At 40.9% G+C, this 23,329-nt stretch overlaps 1 protein-coding gene across 5 annotated transcripts in view; it reads right to left on the reverse strand.

The window, feature by feature from the left end:
- CLTCL1 (clathrin heavy chain like 1) overlaps positions 1-23,329 on the reverse strand; it is a 38,965-nt gene that overhangs the window by 10,272 nt on the left and 5,364 nt on the right. For all 5 annotated transcript variants that reach the window (XM_075434270.1, XM_075434267.1, XM_075434266.1 and 2 more), the window contains exons 2-24: positions 19,342-19,549; positions 14,951-15,219; positions 14,494-14,655; positions 13,583-13,696; positions 12,087-12,260; positions 11,611-11,808; positions 11,031-11,231; positions 10,755-10,907; positions 10,021-10,143; positions 9,134-9,271; positions 8,763-8,927; positions 8,181-8,361; positions 7,654-7,817; positions 6,773-6,898; positions 6,317-6,459; positions 5,480-5,714; positions 3,479-3,601; positions 2,915-3,060; positions 2,343-2,526; positions 1,675-1,867; positions 1,040-1,197; positions 782-946; positions 264-371 (exon numbers count right to left, since the gene is read on the reverse strand). In XM_075434270.1, the coding sequence (XP_075290385.1) occupies positions 264-371; positions 782-946; positions 1,040-1,197; positions 1,675-1,867; positions 2,343-2,526; positions 2,915-3,060; positions 3,479-3,601; positions 5,480-5,714; positions 6,317-6,459; positions 6,773-6,898; positions 7,654-7,817; positions 8,181-8,361; positions 8,763-8,927; positions 9,134-9,271; positions 10,021-10,143; positions 10,755-10,907; positions 11,031-11,231; positions 11,611-11,808; positions 12,087-12,260; positions 13,583-13,696; positions 14,494-14,655; positions 14,951-15,219; positions 19,342-19,549 (3,831 nt within the window). The remainder of the gene's footprint in view (positions 1-263; positions 372-781; positions 947-1,039; positions 1,198-1,674; positions 1,868-2,342; positions 2,527-2,914; positions 3,061-3,478; positions 3,602-5,479; positions 5,715-6,316; positions 6,460-6,772; positions 6,899-7,653; positions 7,818-8,180; positions 8,362-8,762; positions 8,928-9,133; positions 9,272-10,020; positions 10,144-10,754; positions 10,908-11,030; positions 11,232-11,610; positions 11,809-12,086; positions 12,261-13,582; positions 13,697-14,493; positions 14,656-14,950; positions 15,220-19,341; positions 19,550-23,329) is intronic.

Here is a 23,329-nt window from a genome sequence, read left to right on the forward strand (position 1 = left end):
GCTTTGATTTTCTCTCCAAATGAGAGTGCTTAGACTTGTAAGACATGACTCCAATGAGTCAGCAGAATTGTGAAAGAAGGGACAGCGAAAGCTATCATCCTTCCATTTACTACAGAAGAAAATACATGCAGCTATTAGGAAATGGAGATGGAAGAAGAATTTGAAGATCACCCCACAGGGCATCACGTTTTATCTGTGAACGCTTTACTAGTGGATAAAAGTATGCTGTCTGAAGTCCTCTAGGATATTAACAATGATCTAACCTGATAGTAACTGATCAGCTCTTCAAGTTCATCAGCATGGATGACTATGTGTAAGCCACAGATCTGTGCCAAGCGGAATTCTTTTCCATCCACACAGGCGAAGCATACCTGTAATCAGAGTTAGCAAACAGTCAGCTACAGGAGAATACTGCAATGCTTAATCCCCTTAAAGGGAAAATTAGCAAAACTTTACAAATTTGAGATTTACATACAGTTCCAAATAGGTACTTCCATAATGTTTGCTCTAGAATTAAGATCTCTGGCATTCATTTTACACTGTTTTGAAATTAAGCTCTATTATCACGGTTAAGAGGACACCTTAAAGCTACAAACACACTCTGTAGCCAGAAAGTTACCAAGCTACTATCACAGCTAATTGTAATCATTATGAATTAACTATTCTTTAATTCCCTCATTACTGACAGAGCAAGAAAGTCCAATTACATTTTAGAGCAACATGCTCAGAAACAACAGTAGAACACATTCTGCAGACTATTAAAAACCACAAGTTAAGTTACCTCCTTCCAAGTCCTTGTGCTGTTGGCTTTGCGGCCACTGTCCACTGCTGCTTGATACTCTCCAAGGTGCACCAAGGTAGATGCCAGACGAGCAAAGTTAGATACATTGTTGTAAAGTAGTTTTGCCGCTTCATACATCCCCTCTTCATAACAGCGATCACCGACCTGGATTAGGAGTCCACGGTAACAAGGGTAACAGCAAGAATCAGGAGTCAACTAAGCAGCAAGTCATACATAGAACTGTGGATCAAGACATACCTGTTGTATATGGGCATTATTAGGGCCACTAATAAACTCCTCCAGTTCTGACAGACGATTAGTTTTTGCCAAAGCAAAAATAAGTTCCGTCTCTACATAAGACTCTCTAGCCTTCTTCCTGGCCATCTGTAAGAACTTGACTAGGTCCTCCCAGTTATCTTGGAGAGAAGAGATATTTAAGATCCTGTTTAGTCATTCTGTATTGCTCACCTTAGGGTTTTCACTAGTTTCAAGGATCGACTCCACCATGATACTAAGCCATTTGCATCTGAGTTAAGAAATTCCCTGCTAAACACCAAGTCACCTTCATGTAAGGTTGAACTTCTTGGAACAATTCTACAATCCAGCTGGCAAGCAATCCTGCCACAAACAACTAAATATTATGCTTTGCTATATTTTATGTAACAGTAAGTTATCTCCACGTGAAGGTCTATCTTTGGTGTAGCAACACAGACGAGCTTGTTGATGGGAATCTCACTAAACTCATCCAATTGACTCACCCATTCCATGTACTGACTGCTCCCATTTCCTCCAAAACAGAATTTGTAAGTCTCAAGAATCCCTGCTGCTCGATGTAGATGCAATAGCCTAGCTCATATCCAAACAGTCTTTAGTTTGAGGATGCTTTGCCTTACCATTTCTATTAGCTGCTTGAACAACTTCCATGTAGGCAGATGGATCATCTGCCTTTATATAGGAGTCAATGGCTTCTTTCACCAGGTCCTTTTGAAGCTGTGCTCTGGCTAGCTGGCTCCATACTGCTGGTTCATTACATCTCTCTGCAAATTCATAAGCACGGTCTAAGTTGCCAATGTGCTCAATCAGCACCTGTTTGAAAATTGAAGTTGCAGGTTAAAAATCAAAGCTTTCTAACACTGTCCTTTTAGCAGAACTCTTCCTTCAACTGCATATGCTGTTCTCTGTAAGCAATATGAAGCTAACTGCTTTTAGAACAGCCGTTTCTGTCCAGTGAAGTATAAGCAGCAAGAATAAGACTCTTACTGCTGTTTTCCCTCTGCCTTATGGCAGCCACTCCCAATCAAATGCAGCACACCCCCCCCAAGCGTACAGTGCAACAACCCAATATTTTGTGATTCCTTTGAACAGATCAGCCTCTGAAGTCAGTATTTTGACTTTGTTTTGCTATGCTTTGTGCATAATCCCACTTTTTCCTGCAACCTGGTATCATATGGAAATTGTACTCTCAAGTCCCAATGATTTAAGTGAAAATCAATATAACAGTACACTTCCCATTCTCTCTACTACTACCATTCTATACTTTCATGCAAGAACCAGGCCTCACCTGAATTGCTGAAGTATTAACATCAAATTTTCTGAATATAGCAAAGGCTTCTTCATACAGCTCATTACTGATGGCAATGTTTGCAATATCTGGGGCGTCATAGTTATCCAGCCGATTGATGTATTCCATCACACGAGTGCGGTCAGCCTTAATGGCAGTCAGGATCAGCAGATTCTGGAGATTCCTTTGGTTAACAGAAGGCAAAGACTATAAGCATTGCACGGTAACACCTGCTTAAGTGACACATACCATACGTGCAAAAAAATACATCTTCTTGCTGTCACTAGCAACCACCTTTCATCCCCAGAGCAAGCAGCACTGATATTTGCTTTCAAAACGAAAATGCTTACCAGTAACACTGTTCTATTCTCTCACCACTGCCAATTGCATAGTGTGAACTAGATCTGCTCTTAAAACACAGGACACTTTTAAATATGTATAATCAGGTGAAAAAGCAGATTTTAGAGTACTTAGGTCCTGCAACCAAGAGGCCCACAAATAACTTGGGTCACTTCACAACCTAAACAAAGACACTGAACAGGCTAACCTTGTGGACAAAGCTCACCCCTTACCTGTGTTCACTGAATACAGAATTGTCCAAGACAATTTTTTCCAGTAACTCAATCAATTCATTAGGCAGGTCAGCAGTCATGAAAGCTTTCACAGTTACAGAAACCTCCTCTGGATCCTGGGTCTCTGATAAAGCTGTTTGGACAACCTGGATTTGAAGGCAGGAAAGAATTAAGTGTTTTCCCTAAATGAGATATTTGCCAACCCATTCCAGTGAACTACAAATTAAGGCCTCAGAACTTCGAGAGTATCTTGTCACAGACAGCAAGAAAGAGCTACTTCTACACTAGGCACAGCATTAAAGTCACACCTTGGGTCTGTATAGGGAGGAAATTCACTAGAAGTAGGTCACTCCACAGGACAGAAATAATATCTTACTGGTAACTAAGTTTTCTGACTATGAAGGTCAGTTAACACCTGCCACTCAAACTCTTAGAAATTTCTGTATGGTTGAGATGGAGCCTTAAGGGACCCTTGTGGACGAAGACAGCTACCATGATGCTCCACAGTGCTTCTGCGACATCATGGGATCTCCTCATACTGACAGTTTAGCCTTTGTGCTGTACCTGGTCAATAAGCTGCCGCCTGAATGGGTTGTTTTCCTCCAGAACATTTGCCCAGAGCTCAGGGTCCTTCCTGCGCACCAGATAGCGAGCCTCACTCTTAAACAGTGAGTTCTCATTGCAGACCTGAAGAAGTCAAATATCAGTGTTAATGTTAAGGGCTAGCACCACAAGACAGGTTTAGCTAGGCTATGAACCAGACAGTCTAGAAGACTGACCAGAACTAATTGCTGACCAATGCTAAATGCCACAGATAAGTTCTTACCCAACCTCTGATCTGGAAGGCTCATTGAGAAGATCTCCAGCAGACTTTCTATAGCTTCTCTTGGTTTTGCCCGACACACAAATACTGTGACAGTGGCCTCACAGTAACTATTTGCTTCTGTTTGAAGTGAAGACCTGCAGAAGCCTGAAGAACTTAAGTTTTTAATCTAGAAAGGAAGCCACTTGCTTGGGCAGTGTTAAGTAGTGAACTGAGAAATGGTGCTGGTGTTTAAAGCTAGAAATAGGTTAATATATTTGGTGTCATTAGCTTTACACTAGAAGCGTGCAGAGTAGCAAGTGGCTTGGATTCCCCCTGTTAAAGTGTTAAGGGTACAGAGTAAACATGAAATCACTTACAAAAAGTGCAGCAAGGAAGAGTTATGAGCCTATTAGTACCACTTCAATTTCAAGCTAGAAGAGTTGAAACCTGAAGGCCTATTCCATCTTCTACTAACAATTCATGTTTTGTTAGTATCCAAATTAGCTCTTGGAATCTCATGTATTTTGCTGTAAGCAAATTAGTAGTAGTACAGTTTTGCTTTATATTGTACATCTATTAGTTCCAGCAGATGAGCCCTCTTATAAGAGGCAATAATGTCTCAATAATTCTTTCAGGAAGATCTTTTCCCCATAACCAGAAACACCTGCTCAGAACATCAGTTCAAGCAAGAAACTGGTACTGACAGGTTTTCATGGTTAACCAGAATGTTAAAGCTTACCCTAGCGAAACAACAACTCTGAGCCACCTTCATACCCTGAAATAAAGCCAAATGTAGCCAGCCATTCTTTGGTTTGGTGTTGTGCGTGCTGTTTTTTCTTTTTAAGGCTACAGAGGAGGTATTACTTCAAAAATAACAGCTTCTGGCTGGAAAGTCATCCACTTAGAATGGTGGTATAATCTAGGCTTGCTGCTGAAACACTCATAGGGTAGGCCTTGCCAGTGAACAGTGTCTACTTCCTTTCAAAGGGCAAAACAAACTAGTTCTCACCCCTACACAGCTGACATTCCTTGCGTATACTAGTGCAGAAGCGCAGGTAGGAGAACTTGTTTATTCTTCACAGTCACAAGCGCTACAATCTGTCATTAAGTTCTGCTGTTCAGTCTGAGACTAGGATGTGTTTGGAGAGCCCTGGGAATTTCACTCACCCTTGAACTTCTGAGGGAGGTTCTAGGAATCAACAAGTTTAAGATAGGAGAGGAATGCTATCAGAGTAGGTCCTTGCAGTTTGACTGTCAACATTTATTTTCCTCATTTCTAGTTAGGTACTGTAGCAACCCTAAGGGTCAACCATAATAAGGGAAAATTACAAGCCCCTTCTAGTTTCAGGGAAGCTTTTCCTCCTACTGTAGAGTAAGGCTAGACAACAGCCTGTCCCCTCTGCTCACCGAAGGCACAAGGCTCAAAAAACCAACCAAACAAATTAACAAAGGTTTAGCAGTAAGCATATTCACTAGCTAGGCCCAATAAACAATTTAATTTTGGGCAAAATCCATGTATGAGACACATGAATGGTACCTTAAAGCTGCAGAGTTATACAATTTTAGTTTGGACATACAGCATAAGAGTTTTTCTTTATGATCATAAAAATTACTGTCTCTATATAGAATCCTGCCTACGTCAACTCCTGAGTGAGACTGCAAGACAGGATTCTGCAAATGTTAAGACAAATAGGCAGCTAGGCCTCCACTTCAGCCAGCAAGTTGTTCTTTAACGTGTTTATAAATGCAGTTTTGCTAACCTTTATGAGTTCCAGATCACATTGACCCCTCTCATAAGCAACGCAGGCCAGATGAGGGTCCCTCTTTTCACAGTATTTGCCAACTACACGGCTGTCATAGTAAGGATTCTCACGAAGGAACCGCTCTGGATTATTATTACTGTCAATGTAGATTTTGGCCAAGGCATTATGAGTCGCAGGTTCTTCACAGCCTTCATGAATCCTTGATTCAAGCCATGGCAACAGCAACTTGAGCCTTTGAAGAAGCAAATATTTCAGGTTTAGAAGTCAGACTGAGCTATGCTTGACAGCTACCCGTTAATACCCTTTAAGGAAGACTGCTGGTCAGACTTAAAAGCAGATGGAGACCAACCACTTATTTTTAATGAGTCTTAAAATGAGTGGAGGCCAGATCTGCAGTTTAACATCAGAGAAAGTTGTAGATGCCATTAGTTTTGCAATCTTTCCTTTCAACTCCTGTTCTATTACCCGGCTTTTCATGCTTAAAGCCATTTGTTCATTTTACAGGTAACCACAAGTAATTACACAAGTTGCTGTGTGCCTACAACAAGACCGTCAAGACAGTTTTATCCAGATTTACTCCAAAGGTATATCCCATGGTTAGCTGTACAGGAATTGTTCAAAAGCCACGTTATCCATCATGCAGTGCTGTCAGGCATTTCTACATGACCCAAATAATCAAATAGACTGACTAGCAAATCTAAGCTGCTCTTCTGTAAGAAACATAAAACAATATTAGCATTGTATCATACAACAAAACTGCATTGAATTAAAATTCAGGTATATACCACGGTCAGGAAAGCCTAACACTGGTGTATACAGATGCATTTTCATTACCGATTTCTTTTTTCCACTTCAGCCACCAGCTCATCTGTTGAGAACTGGCCTCTAACCACCATGATCAAGTTCTTAATGACATCTTCAGAACAATCCACATCAAGAAGCCCTCCAACCACTGCTGGTATACGGCTAGGATTCACCTAGAATAAGGCAGAATCATCAAAACTAGTTATTAGCATTACTAATAACACACCCACTCTTCCACATGGACTTGTTCTAGTTAATCTTTTAAAATTCACTGCTCTAAAGCATAGTTTAAGTTACTAACACATTTGCACTTACATTCCAGGAAAAACTACACTTACAGGTTTGTAATAGACAAAAGGCTTATTGAAAAGCCTCTGCACTAGAAGTATAAGCACAAGAGAGACGTAACAGATTCTGCTTTAGTTTACTGAAAGTTTAAGTTCCTTCTAAGGAAAGAGAAAGAGCTTAAAACTGGATTCTCCTTACCTTCTGTACATAGATCTCTATATACTTCTGCAGGTTATTGCGATATAAGTAGAGCACCAGGTCATGAACAAAATCAAATCGATCACAGACAATGATCAGAGGAAGCTGGTCTGTGAGCTTTGCCTCCTATATTTTGTGCAAACAAAAGAAAGGCAAGCAACCACCATTTGTTGAAGCGTTTTCAAAGCAGGAAAGTCTGACCAAGTTCCCTTAGCACTAGAAATCACAATACATTCAAGTTTAAGACTGCCAAGCAGACAACTGACTTAAAGCAATTTACCCACTATGAATATCATGTGGCCAGTCTATCAGCTGAATTTTAAGTTTAGGCTCTTCATGAAGTGCCACATTAGACCAACATCGCTAGCTTCAAAATGACTATCAGTTCATTTACCAATGCTTAATTAACAACAGTTGCTAGGCCAAGAACTTAACAATGCAAAATGAAGTGGCATTAAAAATCTCATTTTACCAGTCACAAAGCATGTGAAGTGTTATAGTACACGTTGACTCCAGTTTTAACAAGCTTTGCCTAGCCAATAACCTTGATAAAGCTCCTGCTGAATACTTCAGCGTAGTCTTTCCTTCTGCCAACCCGGATTCACCTATTGTTAGGTGACAACATGAGTTTGGTACAAGTTGTATCACACAGGCTAGTTTTAAAGGAATGGTGAATTCAGGCTTGTTTTCCCAGAGACAGCCTAGAAGGATTTATTATATGCCTCAAATAGGATCAGACTCCTATTCTAGCTACACAGCAGACTACTCACAGCCACGCCAGCTAAACCTTGAGCTGGTATTTCCCTTCATTAGGAGGCTGTAGTTCTGCTGCCAAGCAAAACATACCGAGGACTACTCAATCTATTGGACAGAATATTTACCTTCAGAAAGTTCTTGACCCGTTCTGGGTTATAGCAGTTACTTTCACGGCAGATTCTTTCCACTTCTTTTATCTGACCAGTCTTGCAAGCTGCCTGGATATACTTGAAGTGAACATCTGGATCCTGGCTGAAGTTAACAATGGAACCCAAGAAATAGAACAGTCCTAGAAAGAGTCATGTGTTAACACAGTTAGAAAGGTAAGTGAAGCAAGTGCAAACTGTTACAGGCTTCAGCTTGTGACTTAGTTCAACCTTGCCGAGAGACTAGTTTTCATTCAACTACAGGAAAAATCAGAAGGATTTTTTAGCCCCCTCCTCTTTCAGGTTTCATCTTTCTTTCTGATCTTTACTCAAGAGGGTTAAGAAACTTTCCAGAACAGAGCTACACCTAGAACTCGCTCACTTTGATAAGTGCACCCTAAGGTTCAGCCATGTGATAAGCACCTCTCCCATAAAAGCTACAATCCTTACTAATAGCATCAATCAAGCAGTGTTTGCAAGTAATCTGGTTCCCTCCAATACTGTACCTTCATAGCTTTTGAAAGATTCAAAAAGCTCCACAAGAGACTGGGTACCAAGCTGCTCATGGTATTTAGAAGCAACCTGCACACAGAGCTGTAGGTTTTGCCTAATGTTGGCTGACAACATGGCACGTAAACACTCCACAGAGTCTTCAACCGAGAGAGAGCCAAAGAAGTTCACAAGCCACTGCAAAGAGAAAGAAATTTTACTCAGGAACTTACACAGAATTTGACTGACTTCTAAAATGTGGCAACTAGCCAGAGTGTCTACTCCAGCGACTAGAGAGAAGTCTTCCACGCGCTAAGACCAAAGACTAGAAAAGAAACACACTCACCATCTTTACAATTACAAAAATGCAGTTTGGAAGTAAGATGTCAAATGTCCACCTGGGAAACTGAGATCATATTTAAGCCATTGAAAGTATAGATTACACTTTAATCATCAGCTAGAGAAATGTTCATGAATAAACAGCTACGTGTGCTACTTTGGTACCTACAAACCATCTTATAGTGGCTGCAGGTATTTTAGCAGCTACAGAAGTGCTGAACAGTATTCAGTTAAGCTTTCACTTTCTTAAACAGACTTACCTCAGGATTCAAGAGGTGAGTATGAACAACAGCACGTTTAATATCATAGAGATCCGTGTAGTGTTCCAAAGCTCGCTGGAGCAAGCCTGCCTTTTCACACAACTGGGCAATATGAGCACGATCGTAGTGTGTAAACATTTGGTTTCCAAGAATGGCATCTGCAACCTAGGAGGTCACATTTTATAATCAGACTGTCAGAGAATAACAGCAACTCAGCCTAAAAGTTGTCAAAAAGTCACAACAGTGACACATTAGTAGTGTCTGATGTTGCTAAACTACTTGTAGATACCAGTATCAGACATCATGTTCTTGTGCAAGCCTACTACTGTCTCTGCTTCACTTTTTGGAGGAACGAGGTTGAGGGGTCTTACCTGCGGGGCATGAATCAAATTCATTTCCAGGAGACGAGTCTGAAGGTGGCCTTCTGCGGGGCGATTATTTTTCAGGGCATCCAATAGAAAGGACGTGCACTGCTGAATAAGACTGTTCTCCATGAATACATCCACAATCTGTTGAGATTGGTCAAGTTAGAGAAGGGGGTCTACACACACACGCACATTTATCTGTACATACTAATGGCCTGACCAGAATGCTAGGCAGGCAGCTCACCACAGCACCTAGCATGCTATATTCCCTTTGTTTTCATAGGATTACTACCACAGTAAGAGAAAAGCTTCACACTGTTTTCTTTTTCTCTAGAATGTAAGAAGCACATTACCTTGAGCTGTTATGCCAGATTTTGCCACCCACTATTTTCAACCCATCATGCAAACCCCATCCCTTCTCTCTTTTTTTGGGATAGTTGCTACAAGAAAAACTACTTTTTCTAAGCAGCTGCAATTATTCAATAATGCAAATTGTTGCCTTATTTCTCTGCCCATTTAGCTAGAAGTGGCCACTGGCAGTCAGCATTCAACTTAGGTTTATTTGTTCATCTTCCTGTAAATTCTCTGCATGGAAGGAGTTAATGTAGGCTCTGTTAAAGCCAACAGTACAACAGTAACACCCTATTGCTTAGAATAGGACTATGGCAGATTCACTATCAATATTACAGTAATAAGCCAGAAAGCTTCCACAAGAACTTGAGAGCACACTTGCCTCTACAGGCTTATTGGTAATCAAACTTGACTAGAACAGTTTAGTCGCTTTTCTAACCAAGCCAACTAGAGACCTAAAACTGGCCTTACCAGTCCCCAAAATGGTACTATGCTATTACCTCTGTCTAGAAAGAGACCAGTACTCTTGTTGTAGGCATCACCTGGTTAATGTTAGCCAGTGGCTCCTCATCCTGTACCAGCATCTGAGAGAACTGCAGGCCTTGCTCTGGACTAACTCTCATTACACTTCTCAGTAAGAAGATCCAGTCCGGGGTATAGCCAACCTAGAGATTTCAGAAAGAATCATGCATATTTGGGAAGCTTTATACATCTTTTCAGCCTTCAGGTTCTTTAGCAGAGGCACTATGAACTGCTGTCATGTTGCCATGCCCATCCCCCACCTTCTAGGAATTCTCAGACAAAAGCATGGCTTGTCTTTTGACAGAAATTCAGTATTCACCTACTTAGTAACTGAACTTGCACCAGGACATTTCTCTGCTAGGTAGAAAAAATCTTTCAAAAGTTTTAAGGCACTATCAAGTAAGGTCCCAAACCTACAAATGGACATCAAGCAAACTGTTCTGTAATCTGTCCAAAAAAAAAAAAAAAAGTCTTTTGAATTTAGGAAGAATCTTATCCTTATTCTCTAGAATAAGCTTGAGCTTGTCCATTAATCTGATAGTTCATAAAATTCTGGATGTTCCGAATTTAATTTTTTTGCAAACTGCTCAGACCTTAGTCACACACTAGGACAATAAAGAAAACACTGTTTCTCAATCTTACCTACTTATCAGTTTTAAGTGACAGAAATCAAACTTATCTCACAGAAGATAGCTTGAGAATGTACACGTTAAACATAAGATAGAGTCTAGCAGTTTGTGATAAACAACTTTACCTTTTTAGCATACAGCACTATTTTCTGGAATTGACCAGTTTCAGCAAAGCACTGAATCACTTTGTTTGGCACATTAGCACGAAGATAGACACTGAGTGCAAGGGTTGGGTCAGCTGTCTTCACCAAGTCTCCCAGCTCCTCTGAGCACTCCAGCTGAAGTCAGAAGTGGTATTTTGTCAAGCAGCAGAATTTAGAGATGTAGTATCAACACATGTATTGTTCACACTCAATTGTTACAAAGCAACAGAATTAAGCTAGTGTCATGACTGAGCCTACCTTGTCTTCCTTCAGCCACTTCTCCAGAAGCTGCTTGCGGCCCTGCTGTAGGACAGGGCGACAGAGCTCCAGAGACTCAAACTTGTTCAGCTGTCCCTGATCAAGCAATATTCCAAAGTACTGGAGCAGGGGAGAGGCCTGCCCAGGCTGAGCTGGTACACTCTGGAACTTCCTGATTGTATCACTTGTACGTAGAATTCCCTGAAGTGGCACAAGACAGAAGCAATGTTTAATTAGTGAAGGCTGAGTAGTATCAGCCAAAAACAGGCTTTAAGCTATACACTGAAGCATCTACTCTTTGGCTTTCAAGGTGGAGATCTTCAAACCAATGACATTCTAGCAACAAGTCAGCGGCCACAGCAAGTCCATTCTATGTTTGGAAAAGTATAGCAGATGCTCCTTTATGGGATACAGGAGAATACATTAGTCAGAACAACCACCAAACTGCATAGAACTAAGGCTATTATTACAGCACTTTAGTTTACGAATGTCATGTACTGAAATGCAAGCGAGCTAAGCAAGACCACTAAGCTAAGGCAAACCCCCTTGACTTCTAAGCTTTACCTTTGGATTTATTTACCTTTGGTGCAGATGCAGCTACTTTAGCAGCATCTGCGTAGCTTCCTTGAGCAAACAATGTGTTGAACTTTCTGGCAAATAATTCCTCTGCCCCAGCTAGATTACTACGTATAGCCATACGCAGTCCCAAGTCAGGATTCTGGAGGACATTTGTAGCATAGTTCACTATGTTGTCTTCCTCAACACATACAGAAAGCACCTGGAAAGGACAAAAGGCATATAGAGTAGTACTGACCTTTCCACAACTACTATGAAATACAGCAACCAAATAGCTATGCAGGCCATTAGTGAAATAATATATTATTAAAAAATAAAGTTACTCCCCAAACAGTTCTGTACTAGGAGAGGTTAAAAACTGACTAATCAAATAGTTGCTTGCTCCCTTCCATGATGTTTGTTTCTTCAAGTCACTCATTAGGTTTATTACATTCCATCTGGGCTTTAGAAGGCTCAAAAACAGAATGCTGGATTTGTTACCTGTCCTTTTTTATTCACACCAATAATGCCTGAGGTAGGTTCATGAGGAGCTGTGACAAAGATAGTATCAGCACTAATACGGTTCATGTAGATGCACACTCCAGACTCCAAGTCATACATGTGAATATATCCATACTTTGTGATCAGGTAGATAACACCATGCTTAACTCCAATCTGCCAAAAGATGAATGTTTATTAGTCAAGACTAAGAGTGTAACAGTTAAAACAGCTGCCTTTAGCCTAGTCACAAGACAGTACTGCAGTGGCATGCTTTCACATTGACACTAAGAACAAATATAGCTCCAGGCTTCTTCCTTACAGACTTAAAGCAATGAACAGTTTTGCTTGCCACTTGGAGCCACAGCTCCACTCATGAGAGGTTGAAGGGAAATTAAAATTCATCTGCAGCAAAGGACATACTCCTCATTCTAATGAGCCAAGTTGAGGGAAAAAGTTTAGGCACAGTTAGCATTCTAGTCTAGACATGTCAGTACAAGTTTATATTCAGAAATATTAATGAGATAATCCCACTCTCTTCCAACAAGGTCTACCCAAAGCACCAGCAGAACCTAAACATGCAGCTCAGCTACTGAGCACCCCAGTTTACGTGTCAAGTCACTTAAACTGAGGAGGCTTTCAAGCCAAAACAGTCTTCAGACAAAGAATTATCTTCACTTTGTAACAAGTATTCAGATGTTTTGTTAATTAAGCCTCAAGCTGAAGTACAAAGCCACATGAATCCTGCCGTGTAACAGCTTGCTTTACTTACCTCAGTTTAAGGCATCTCTCGGTTCATTTATGAAGCTGGTCTATTAGACTGGACAGCAGTTGCATGCTTTGAGATAGTATGCTTTTATTACACAATTCCTAGTCCTACAGACATGCTAAGTGAAGTTTGGTCCGTGAAGGCAACCAGCTATGTTCTTTCCTAAAGCACCTCTCTTTAATGCCCCAGATTGCCTTTTCTGTGCTGCTACTACAGGAGGTACGCTGATGCAGGACTCCCCACTTCATTTGTCTCTTACAGTGACATCTACTGTAGACAAAACGCTGCTTTCATGTGAAGCCATGCATCAAGCACCATAACAGTCCTATCTAGAACTCTGAACACTAGTAGAAATTCAGCAGACAAAGCAACGTTAGGAAACATTGTATCAGAAGACACTACTGAGGGTGTTTTTTGGATCTGTTTTTTGTTGTTGTTGGGGAAGGATATGGTATGTGTTTTGTTGGGGCTTTGTGGTTTTTTTTTTGTGTTTTTTTTTTTTTAAACTACAACCTTAAGTTAACATAGCTGGACAAATATTGGAACAGCCTAGGTATCTGTGTTTGAGTTACCATTTTAATGTCCAGGCTACCACCCACAAATCTATTATTACCCCACCCAGAACTAGAAGGAATGACAGCAAAGCACTAGTAGAAAGCATTCTTTACCACAGAGATGGCGGCTACCTGCCAGGCTATAAAGTTGCTTTTTTTGAGGGTCAAACATTTACCTGCATTGCCACAGGAAAGTCTGTCTGTGCCTCAGGTGGGAAAAACACATCAACAGCTTTCTTAACAAATGGCTGATTTCCAGTAGCTGGCTGACCTACTTCAATGATGTGTAGCTAGGAAGAAAAAGAGTACATGTCACAAGACTGCCTGCAAGTATAGCCTCATGAAAGAAGTTCCTCTCTTCAGATATGCTACTGAAGTCAGTTGCCATACTTGGCCGATGAATATCTGCCCAATCCTAAACCAACACTGTCTGGGGTGCTGTGCTCCAGATATTCACCAGGGGGACAAGTTTTCTGAAGCTTTATACAAGTAAAAACAAGGAAAGGATCAAAAAAAGAAAAAACCCTACACTTTCTATGAAAGCAGACTATTTCTATTCAAGACTACTTGTTCAAGATGTTTTGAGTGAGACTTGCCAGTTCATCAATAATTTTGCAGGACAAAGCTAGAAAACTTAAGACTAGCGTTACCTCAGCTTTTCACAGACTGCTCAGCAGTTCTAGCATATTCAACTGCTACTGAATTCCACTATCGGTTTGATGCAAACAACCTACCTACAGCACTAAAGCTTATCGAGTCTTTTTCTGTACTGGATTCAAGACATAAGAGGCTGCTTCATGACTTAACTTCATACACATAAAACTCCACACAGGCTTCAACCGATGCTTTGACACCCTGAGCTCAGTTCTCACTGCATCTACATTTGTTCTTATGTCTAAGTTTCACTAAGCAACTCTGATATTTTGCAGTTTCTATCCTATTGAAAGCAAGTATTTTTTTCTGACCAAATATGCTGCGTACATGTTTCCCAAGCTGTTCCTCAGAAAGCATATACTAAACTGATCACTGGAGTTCTGTAGGACAGAGTTCTGCTACAGCAGAACAGGACAACAGTTGCAGTCTTTACCTTGCCCCCCGCAGGACTCCTCACGGCAAAACAGAACAGTGTAGAAGGTTTGGTATTTCCCTCTATTTTGAATTCTGCAAAGGCTGCTGCATGGCCCTCTATAGGTTGGGAGACTTTTCTATCAACTGAGTACAGCTGCATTGCACCAACCACACGATTTTGCTAGAAAGAAGAAAGGTCAGCTTTCAGAGATAAGATTTCAAATGTTTATAACAAGTCCTCTTTTTTTTTTTTAACTAAAAAGTTTAGTTTTAGTTTTTTTAAACTAAAAAGCAGCAAATGCCTCTCACCCCCCCTCCAACGCTTTAATCCCATTAAAGGTTATTCCTACACAAAAGATATTTTTGAATTTTTGATCTACAGAAACCAAAGTTAAGAAACTATAGCAACTGTTAAGGGAAGCAGGGCTAGGGCTTTCCTGATTTTTTTCATAGCCTGCTATTTCCAGGTAACTTACCTGTGCTGAAATTCCTATCAGCAGCAGCCATTTTTGGTGTTCATCTGTTCTGTAATTGATAATTTGGCAGCCTGCAAGACTAGCATGTCTGTCAAACATCTTTTGGGGTTGCGATTCTCCCTCCATGCTCCAGTGGTAGACTGCTGTCTCTGTCACCAAGGCAACTGTATTCACAGATATCCATTTCCAGAAGATCACTTCCTCTGCCATCGTGTGGGCTTTCATTTTACTTTTCATCTCAATGTTAAAGATCTGAAGTGTTTTCCCAGCTAGTATGACAAAACCCAAGAGACACCACAGACAGATTACCACAATGGCCATTCTGTAGTCTATTTACAAGCACCCTGTTTAACCCTCTGCTCCAGTGATGCTACAGACAGGTTGGTCTCCTGTCACATCTGAGTCTCCTTTGATACTTGACATATCAAATAGAATCCCCTCCCCACACCCAACACCTCTACCATCCCTGAAACAAGAAAGTCTGCTTCTTATGGACACTTACATGGACATTCCAATAACAGACAAGCATAGACATTTTAACTAACTATAAGCTGTAGTTAAGACAGTCAAAGCTACAGAGCTTGTGTAAACTCTCGTTTAGGTAGCAGCACTGGTATGCCAAATTGTAGGTGTCTAGCAGATGTCATTCAGTATAATTAATAGAAAGAATGGCTCCAGTTTGTGTCAATTTAGTAGCTGCTGTAGATGACCTGGACTGAGTCCAACAGCATGAGACTTGCAGCAGGTCTTGAGACAGCCATAGCTTCCATACTAGTTTTCTGTTGAACAAACTGTGCACTTAACTAGGAGATGGAAAGGCTCTGTACAACAGTAATACAATCAAGCGCCTACTGAAGAGGCCAGTCCAAAGTTGAGAAAGATTATGGAAAGGTTTGGAGCTTTAGTTCCAGTTAAGGTTACCGCTTCATGATTTAAGTAACAATATTGCAGGTTTAAGCTTGACTTCAGTATTCCTTTGGACTACTAGAAGCAGCTAGTACGGACGGACTTAGAACTAATGTTAATTGAACCAACCTATAACAAATAAGGAACTCTATTCCTTTCAGAAAGTCAAAGTCATGTTTTACTTCACTGCAGATGACACAACTCAGCCCTAGGAATATTGTTTTCTGTTCACAAGACACCCACTCAGACTGCTAGAGTATTGGCTTGTAATGCCATAATTTTTATCCACATTTCAGAAGTGTTTTCCCTGCTAGTAACACTTCTGACTGTCAAACTGGTAGATGTTCCTTCTACTGTGAAGTTTTGATAGATGAAGGCTGCTGGCCACTGATGAATAATTCTCGAGAGATACTAACCCTAAGTTAATATGCATCTCAGACTGCTCTATAATGTTTTAGCATAATTTACACAATAAATTAATCATATTAGTTTAATGCAGTGCCAAGATACAACACAAGACTTCAGAGCTACCACATGCAGTACTTATGCTCCCTGGATTAACTGCATAAAGAACTGCTAACCTGATCAACTAGTTCCTAGGACGGCCTGCTAGCTTTCCTAGGACCAAAAGCAGCCTGTTTCTGACCACCTTACTCTGCATATGCACTTACTGCATTACACAAATGTAACAAGCCCAGGCCTAACACCAGCTGTAAACTGATAGTTCGAAACAGCATATTTACTGTATTGGGCAACAATTTATCCAGCAGTGGAGTGGTGCTATCAAGTGATTGATTTCAGACTTCCACAGTATGCAGCCTCACATGCAGAAGGCAGATAAGCAGTTCTGGAAGGGCTCTGGTCACTATCTAAACAGGAATATCAATACGAGAGCAGTTTCTGTGTGCACAAAGTCAGTCTTCCTGAAAAGGAAGCAGGATGTCCTTCCTAGTTTTAAGAACATAGAAAAAAATCAATAAGCTACTAAAACAAGCTAAAAGCTCACGCTTTTCTATTTCCTAGACTAAATTTGACTGCTATATTACAGTTGGAAATGGCTTTAGAAGCTTTATCAGGCACCTAGTTCTGCGTGTTGGGTGCCACAGGAGCCATGGCAATGTAATTTCTTAAGTGTGGCAACAAACTCAAGCTTCAGAACTCTAGGTTGTAATTACACTACAAAAAGAAATCCGTTCTTTGGATTAAGAGAGCAGAATGTGCCATAAAAGTCAGTGACAACAAGTGTGAGTCTTATGGCCTAAGAAAGCATTCCGAGTAGACAAGATCCGAGACCAAAAGCCAGACCCTTATAAGTTTTCCTGATCAAGCTACCAGACTGATCAGTCTACTTCGACTATTCTCTACAGGTGTAGTCAAGTAAGCAGATTCATTTTTTGAACACTGGGACAAGAATTTACATTTCAGTTCACTGGAGCATGAAGTTTCTCCATTCCACAAAGAATGGAAGCACCCCAAGTGCTGCATTCTTCACTTACACCAACTGGGCAGTACTGTCAGTACAGAGCAAAGCAAGAGGTTCATGAACACAAGGACAAAGCATAAACCTTGGTACACCACAAGAATGCCACATGCAATCCAGAAATGAAATTGTGCATACTATATTTCAGTTTAAATCAAGAACCATTTCATTTCTTTTTCTTAGGGTTTGTATATGTTTATTGCTCATTAATCCTCAGATTATGAGCAATTCCCAATCATGGCACACTGAGTCACAATTGCAACAATTTTGACTACTGAAGCCTCAGTCAATCAGCAGGGAAAGCCTGGCGGGACAGACTGACTTAAACCACATCTTCAGTGCAGTTCACTGTAGTTCTTGCTGGTTATCGTAACAACACATTGGCTAGCTACCCTCTATTCACCCTCTTTTCTCCTCAACCCTTTGGTCATTAGATTATGGATAGAAGAAGAGATCACTGAGTTTGCAATACCTGACAACACAACTTTGCATGTCAATGTGACATCATTTACTCAACCTTATACATTCAGAGCACAAGCTTCATTCTGTACGGACAGAATAATACTTCTTTTGAGCAAGTCTTAATACCGGCAAGAATAAAATTATATTCTTCAAAGCTGATGATAATCCATTTAGCTAGCAGGTTAGTTTTAAAAACAGATGATATAGTTTCTTTTTAAGAGCTAGACGAAGCTCTGCTAGTGTAGAGAAGGCACTTTCCTTGCCAATATTGTTTGTTTAAAGGGGTCCAAGATTAAGAACAGTGAACTCTTTACATTGTTACCTTTTACCCACACCCCAGGTAAGGCAGTCCTTTGCAAGATGTACAAGTATCTCAGCTGAATCGTGATTCAGTTCAAGTCAAACATTAACACACCAGTTTTCCCCTAATGTCAGTACAGCCTGAGATCAAAGACAAAAAATTACAGGTTTTGTGCCAGTTCTGAGGACAGTTATTTCTTGGACCCGTAAGTAATTTCACCACAACTTTTCACAATAAAAACACAGGCAGAAATGAACAGCATACAGGACATGCTAGCAGAGGTCTCTCATAAAAGTACTGCAACTTGATTTTGTCTATCAACTGTACCTCCCTTACATATACACACACACAAACATTAAGAGCACACTCTTCTCCTTCACTTGGTACAGTCAATAGCCAAAGCAACCAAATGGTTTGCAACAAGCCAAGGGAGAACATCTTCACTATAACACCAGTTGAGGATTAAGATCCCCCACCTGGCTATGAAGTGAGCTGTCAAATGGCTACCTTGCAGTTCAGTACTTTTTATGAGATTAGACCATTCTGTACTACGAAACATGAAATGCCACAACAAAGTTCACTCACCATCTGTTTAGATAAGATGCAGGAAGAAAAGTACATAGTCAGTAACAGTTATTGAGATTAAATACCAGAAGTTGGTCATTTAAGAAAAGAGCCAGAGATGTATGGAAAATTATTTGTTTGAGCTCTGAGTGCTACTTAAAGGCAGTATCAACACCACAGGTCCTAGTAAGCAGAGGTCTTCTATCTGCACAATCTCATGACTGCCAAACTTAAAACGCTTGTACATTCAGACTTTCACAGTTACTGGCCATCCTTATGACATTTTGTTGGTATCTAGTAAGCTATTCAGAGCTACAAGAAAGGGCCAGGACTGAGCAGAGAGCAAGAATGGCTTTACACCTCTAATCACCTTTAGAAGTGTCCACTATGTTTACAACACCTGTTTAAATGGAAAGTGTACCATATGTTGACCTGGTCCATAGTGAAAACAGAAGGTTGCAGTGCCAAGAGGAAGCATCTCACACCTACTTGGAGGCAAATTATCCAAATATTAATGAAAAATCCACTGCCAAAAATCTAGCATGCAAGCTCAGGCAAGAATTCTTATCCTCATACACATTCTTCTTAGAAAGTTCAGATAAATCTTAAGAGAATATATGTAAGCAGTAATACAGCTAAACAGTAGGTTTCATAGTGCAATAATAAAGGGTTACTCACCTTTTAGCGCAATTACTTTAGAGGCTGGATTCATGATGGCACTTTCGGCAGAAATTGGACGTCTGATTGGTGTCGTTGGATCGCTCATGTCAATTATCACTACTTGTGCCTGCTCTCCCACCTTCTCCCTGATGCAGATGAACTTGTCAGATTCCATTGTTAAGGTACTGAATCCAATGTTTGCTGGGTTAATGCCCAAATTTTGGAGCTAGGAAGAGGATGGAGAGTGCTTTATTATCTGTTCCATGCTGAAGGTCTAACTCAAGTCTCCACATCTAAGGTCTCCTCCAGAAGAAAATGCAAGACCGGCATACTTCTCTGACAAGACTATTATAGAACTACGATTTATCTTCTGCTTCTCTTTGTTCCATAGATAAAGAGCTACAGAGTTCTCAGTATTCAAGTCCTAAAGACATTCCAAAATTGTATTATTGATGCAAACTAAAAGGAGTTTTAATTTAAACATTTATTGCTTAACCTTGTTCTAGTAATGCGATAGGCTGTATACTATCAGTAGCATCACTATTCTAGATTTAGCAAGGCTGGTAAACTTATTAAGTGGCAGAACTACAATGGACAGCATCAGTGGGTCTTATGGAAAGAGCCAATTACCCTTACGTGACCCACTCCTAGCAACATTATGGAATGAAGTCTACACAGCATGTCTCAAATGGCCTACTTTTAAAAGTGGACTTGTTTATCTTGCTTCTTAGGTTCTAATTCTTACCAGTGAAAGCTAAGAAAGATTGTTCAAATAATCAGTCATTCCATCTCTCCTTGCCCAACACGTCACGCCACTTGGCTCAACAAAGGCAGGGATTGCAATGCAGACCCCCTCCTGCCTTATGTCCAACTCTCAAAACATAACTTGTGATCACATGACAGTAGGTACAAAGCAGTTACTCTTAATGTAACTGAAAGTCTTTTTGTGCCACTGAATAGAGTGCCCTAGAAGACAGCTATTTCTCATTTTCATCCTTTTGCATTAGCTTTGTTTCCATTCATTTCTAATTTTAGGTTAACAGGGGGAGGTGGCAGTGAAAGAGTATCACCATTTCAACTGGTCTGCAGTAAAACAGATTTACCTATGCAGCACACCCCAGCTTGGTATGTATGCAAGCTGCATTTTATACAACAGTAACTGTGACAAGCCCAAGCACCTGCTTTATGCCCCAAAGCAATGCTTTTCAAGCAGATGAACTGTATCAGCTTCACTGAAGCGTCTTAAGGGATTAACTTACACTGATTTTCAGTGCACTGCAAGTGAAAAATGACTGCCTTCAAGGAGACAGGACAGAAACGACCACCAGCATCACCAAGGTGTTTGGACTCCTTTGCTACATACCACCAGGGCCTTTGTATACCCCCTGGGCAATAAGTCCCATGATGGTGTCACAAACATTGTTTTAGTGTGTTTTGATCTGACTGATCATGCCTTGTTACAGCTTCTGTAAAGCTACTCACTAAATCATAAATTGAGTACGTAACAGAGATACCTAGAAGTGTGGTGTCAGGACTGCGCCCAAGAACGCCTCAGGAATTGTTTGTTTTCTGTTCAGCTTACTCATGACAAGCTATTCAGCTCAGTACCTGCTAGTCTCGACATACTCGGGTTTCAGTAATGCAATACAAGCCAAATGTATGCATGTGTAAAGAGACATTTACTTCCTCCCACAAGTGTGTCTCAGCAAAATTGAGACCCGTTCAGCTAACACCTCACTTTATAGGTAAATACTTCAATATAGTAAACTTCAGTAGGTGCCATTCATTCCAAAAGTGAATAAAAGTTTACTCACAAGAACATCAGAAACTGCTTGCAAGTACAGTTCTGAAAACAAGTCCACTGGGCATGCAGCTACTACAGGTGTATCAGTAAGGAAAGAAGTTTCCACAACAAGACAACTCCCGTAGTTTTCAGGTGTAGTGTAGGAAGTTTTAGTACTCAAACACAGAAGTTGTAGCTGCATCAACTTCTGTGACCTTGGACAACAGAGGAGTAAATGATGGGCTCTTAATTCCACTGTTCTTGGTCACATGCTCTAAACTGGACATCCACTTACTGTGACAAATTACACATTTACATGGGAGACACTTGAGCACTTCAACACCGAGCATGATCCCAGTCCATCTACCAACAGACTATAGTCCATTATAGAATCATAGAATGGTTAAGGTTGGAAGGGACCTTAAAGATCATCTGGTTCCAACCCCCCTGCCATCAGCAGGGACATCTTCCACTAGACCAGGCTGCTCAGAGCTCCATCCAACCTGACCTTGAACACTGCCAGGGAGGGGGCAGCCACAGCTTCTCTGGGAAACCTGTTCCAGGGCCTCACCACCCTCATGGGGAAGAATTTCTTCCTAATATCTAAACTAAATCTGCCCTCTTAGTTTACAGCCACTCCCCCTTGTCCTACCACTACACACCCTTGTGAAAAGTCCCTCTCTATCCTTCCCGTAGGCCCCTTGAGGTACTGGAAGGCTGCTCTACGGTCACCCCGGAGCCTTCTCCAGGCTGAACAGGCCCAGCTCCCTCAGCCTGTCCTCATAGGAGAGGTGCTCCAGCCCTCCGATCATCTTTGTGGCCCTCCTCTGGACCCGCTCCAACACACCCATGTCCTTCTTATGTTGGGGGCTCCAGAGATGAATGCAGTACTCCAGGTGGGGTCTCACAAGACCAGAGTAAAGGGGCAGAATCACCTCCCTCGCCCTGCTGGCCACACTTCTCTTGATGCAGCCGAGGATACGGTTGGCTTTCTGGGCTGCAAGCACACATTGCCGGCTCATGTTCTAAGAGACTGATTAAGTTAAGTGTCACAATAGCGGTCAAAAGACGTACCTGCAGCATAGCTGAGTTCCAACGATCTAATCCAAATTCAGATGTATTTCCAGAGTACTGAAGTAGAAACACAGCCTTTTCAAGGTCTCTTCTCAATTACTATGCTTCAGCTTGACCTACTCTTCAAGAGACAGCCCCTGGCTACTCATTCTGCATAGCGAAAATCTTGAGGCATTAGCCTACTTGAAGTTCAGCTTTAAGCTCAATGTTATTAACTCCAAAATCTGGTCCATGTTGAAGAACAATACTTTAGGTATCTTCATTAAGGTAAGATATTGCTTCAATTTCTGGTATTAATATTTCCTGTTTTAGCTGTCAAAGTCTAGCAAAGCTTTCAGAAAACAATGTTAAATTCCGCATGAGTATCACTGCCATCCTTATAATTAGGAAAGTCAGTCACACCTTTTAAAAGCAAAATGACGCTATTTCCTAAAGGACAGTGAATACTGCAAGCCTCAATGAATGATGACAACACTTCAAATTTTAGAAGTCTGAAACACTGAAGACTATTCCTGCCATGAGGGGAGTGATAAGTATCTTCATCAGATCATATGTGCTCCTGTAACATGGAAGCAGTGCAAGAGGCATCTTCCTAATGACTATACATAACATAAGCACAATCCCTTTACAACCAACTAAGGGACATCAGCCAGCATTGCTTCTATCCTAGATGGAACAAGTCTGCCAAGACAATCTGGACTATGTTGTTCTAAAACACCTTCACCCCTTCCTCAAGCACAGATTTAAGAAAACTATTACAGTAGGTAGCAAGCATTTAGCTATGTATCTTAAAAGGCCTCAGGTGAAGGTACTACAGGTCAATACTGAAGTTGGTATATATTAAATAGAGATTTTGCAGTTTATTTTCATAAAGAGTGATCATCAGGCCTCTCAATTGCTACCAAGTTTTGATTTTTTTATTATGCTTCTTATGCAAGCAGTACTCACACTGATGTTGCCTTCTTCTGAAGAGGATTCAATATCACAAACTCATTCCGGGAACATTTACTATGGGGATAGCCTGCTTCCATGATTTTACCCCACACTTTACTTTTGGGTAATCCAGTTAAACCTCCCAAGCATCCCCACATAGGTTACTGTAAGCCTCGCTGTAGAGGAAAGGATAACGCTCTGTTCTACAAATAACAC

The sequence above is a fragment of the Opisthocomus hoazin genome, chromosome 13 (genome assembly GCF_030867145.1).
Source record: "Opisthocomus hoazin isolate bOpiHoa1 chromosome 13, bOpiHoa1.hap1, whole genome shotgun sequence".
Taxonomy (NCBI): Eukaryota; Metazoa; Chordata; class Aves; order Opisthocomiformes; family Opisthocomidae; genus Opisthocomus; species Opisthocomus hoazin.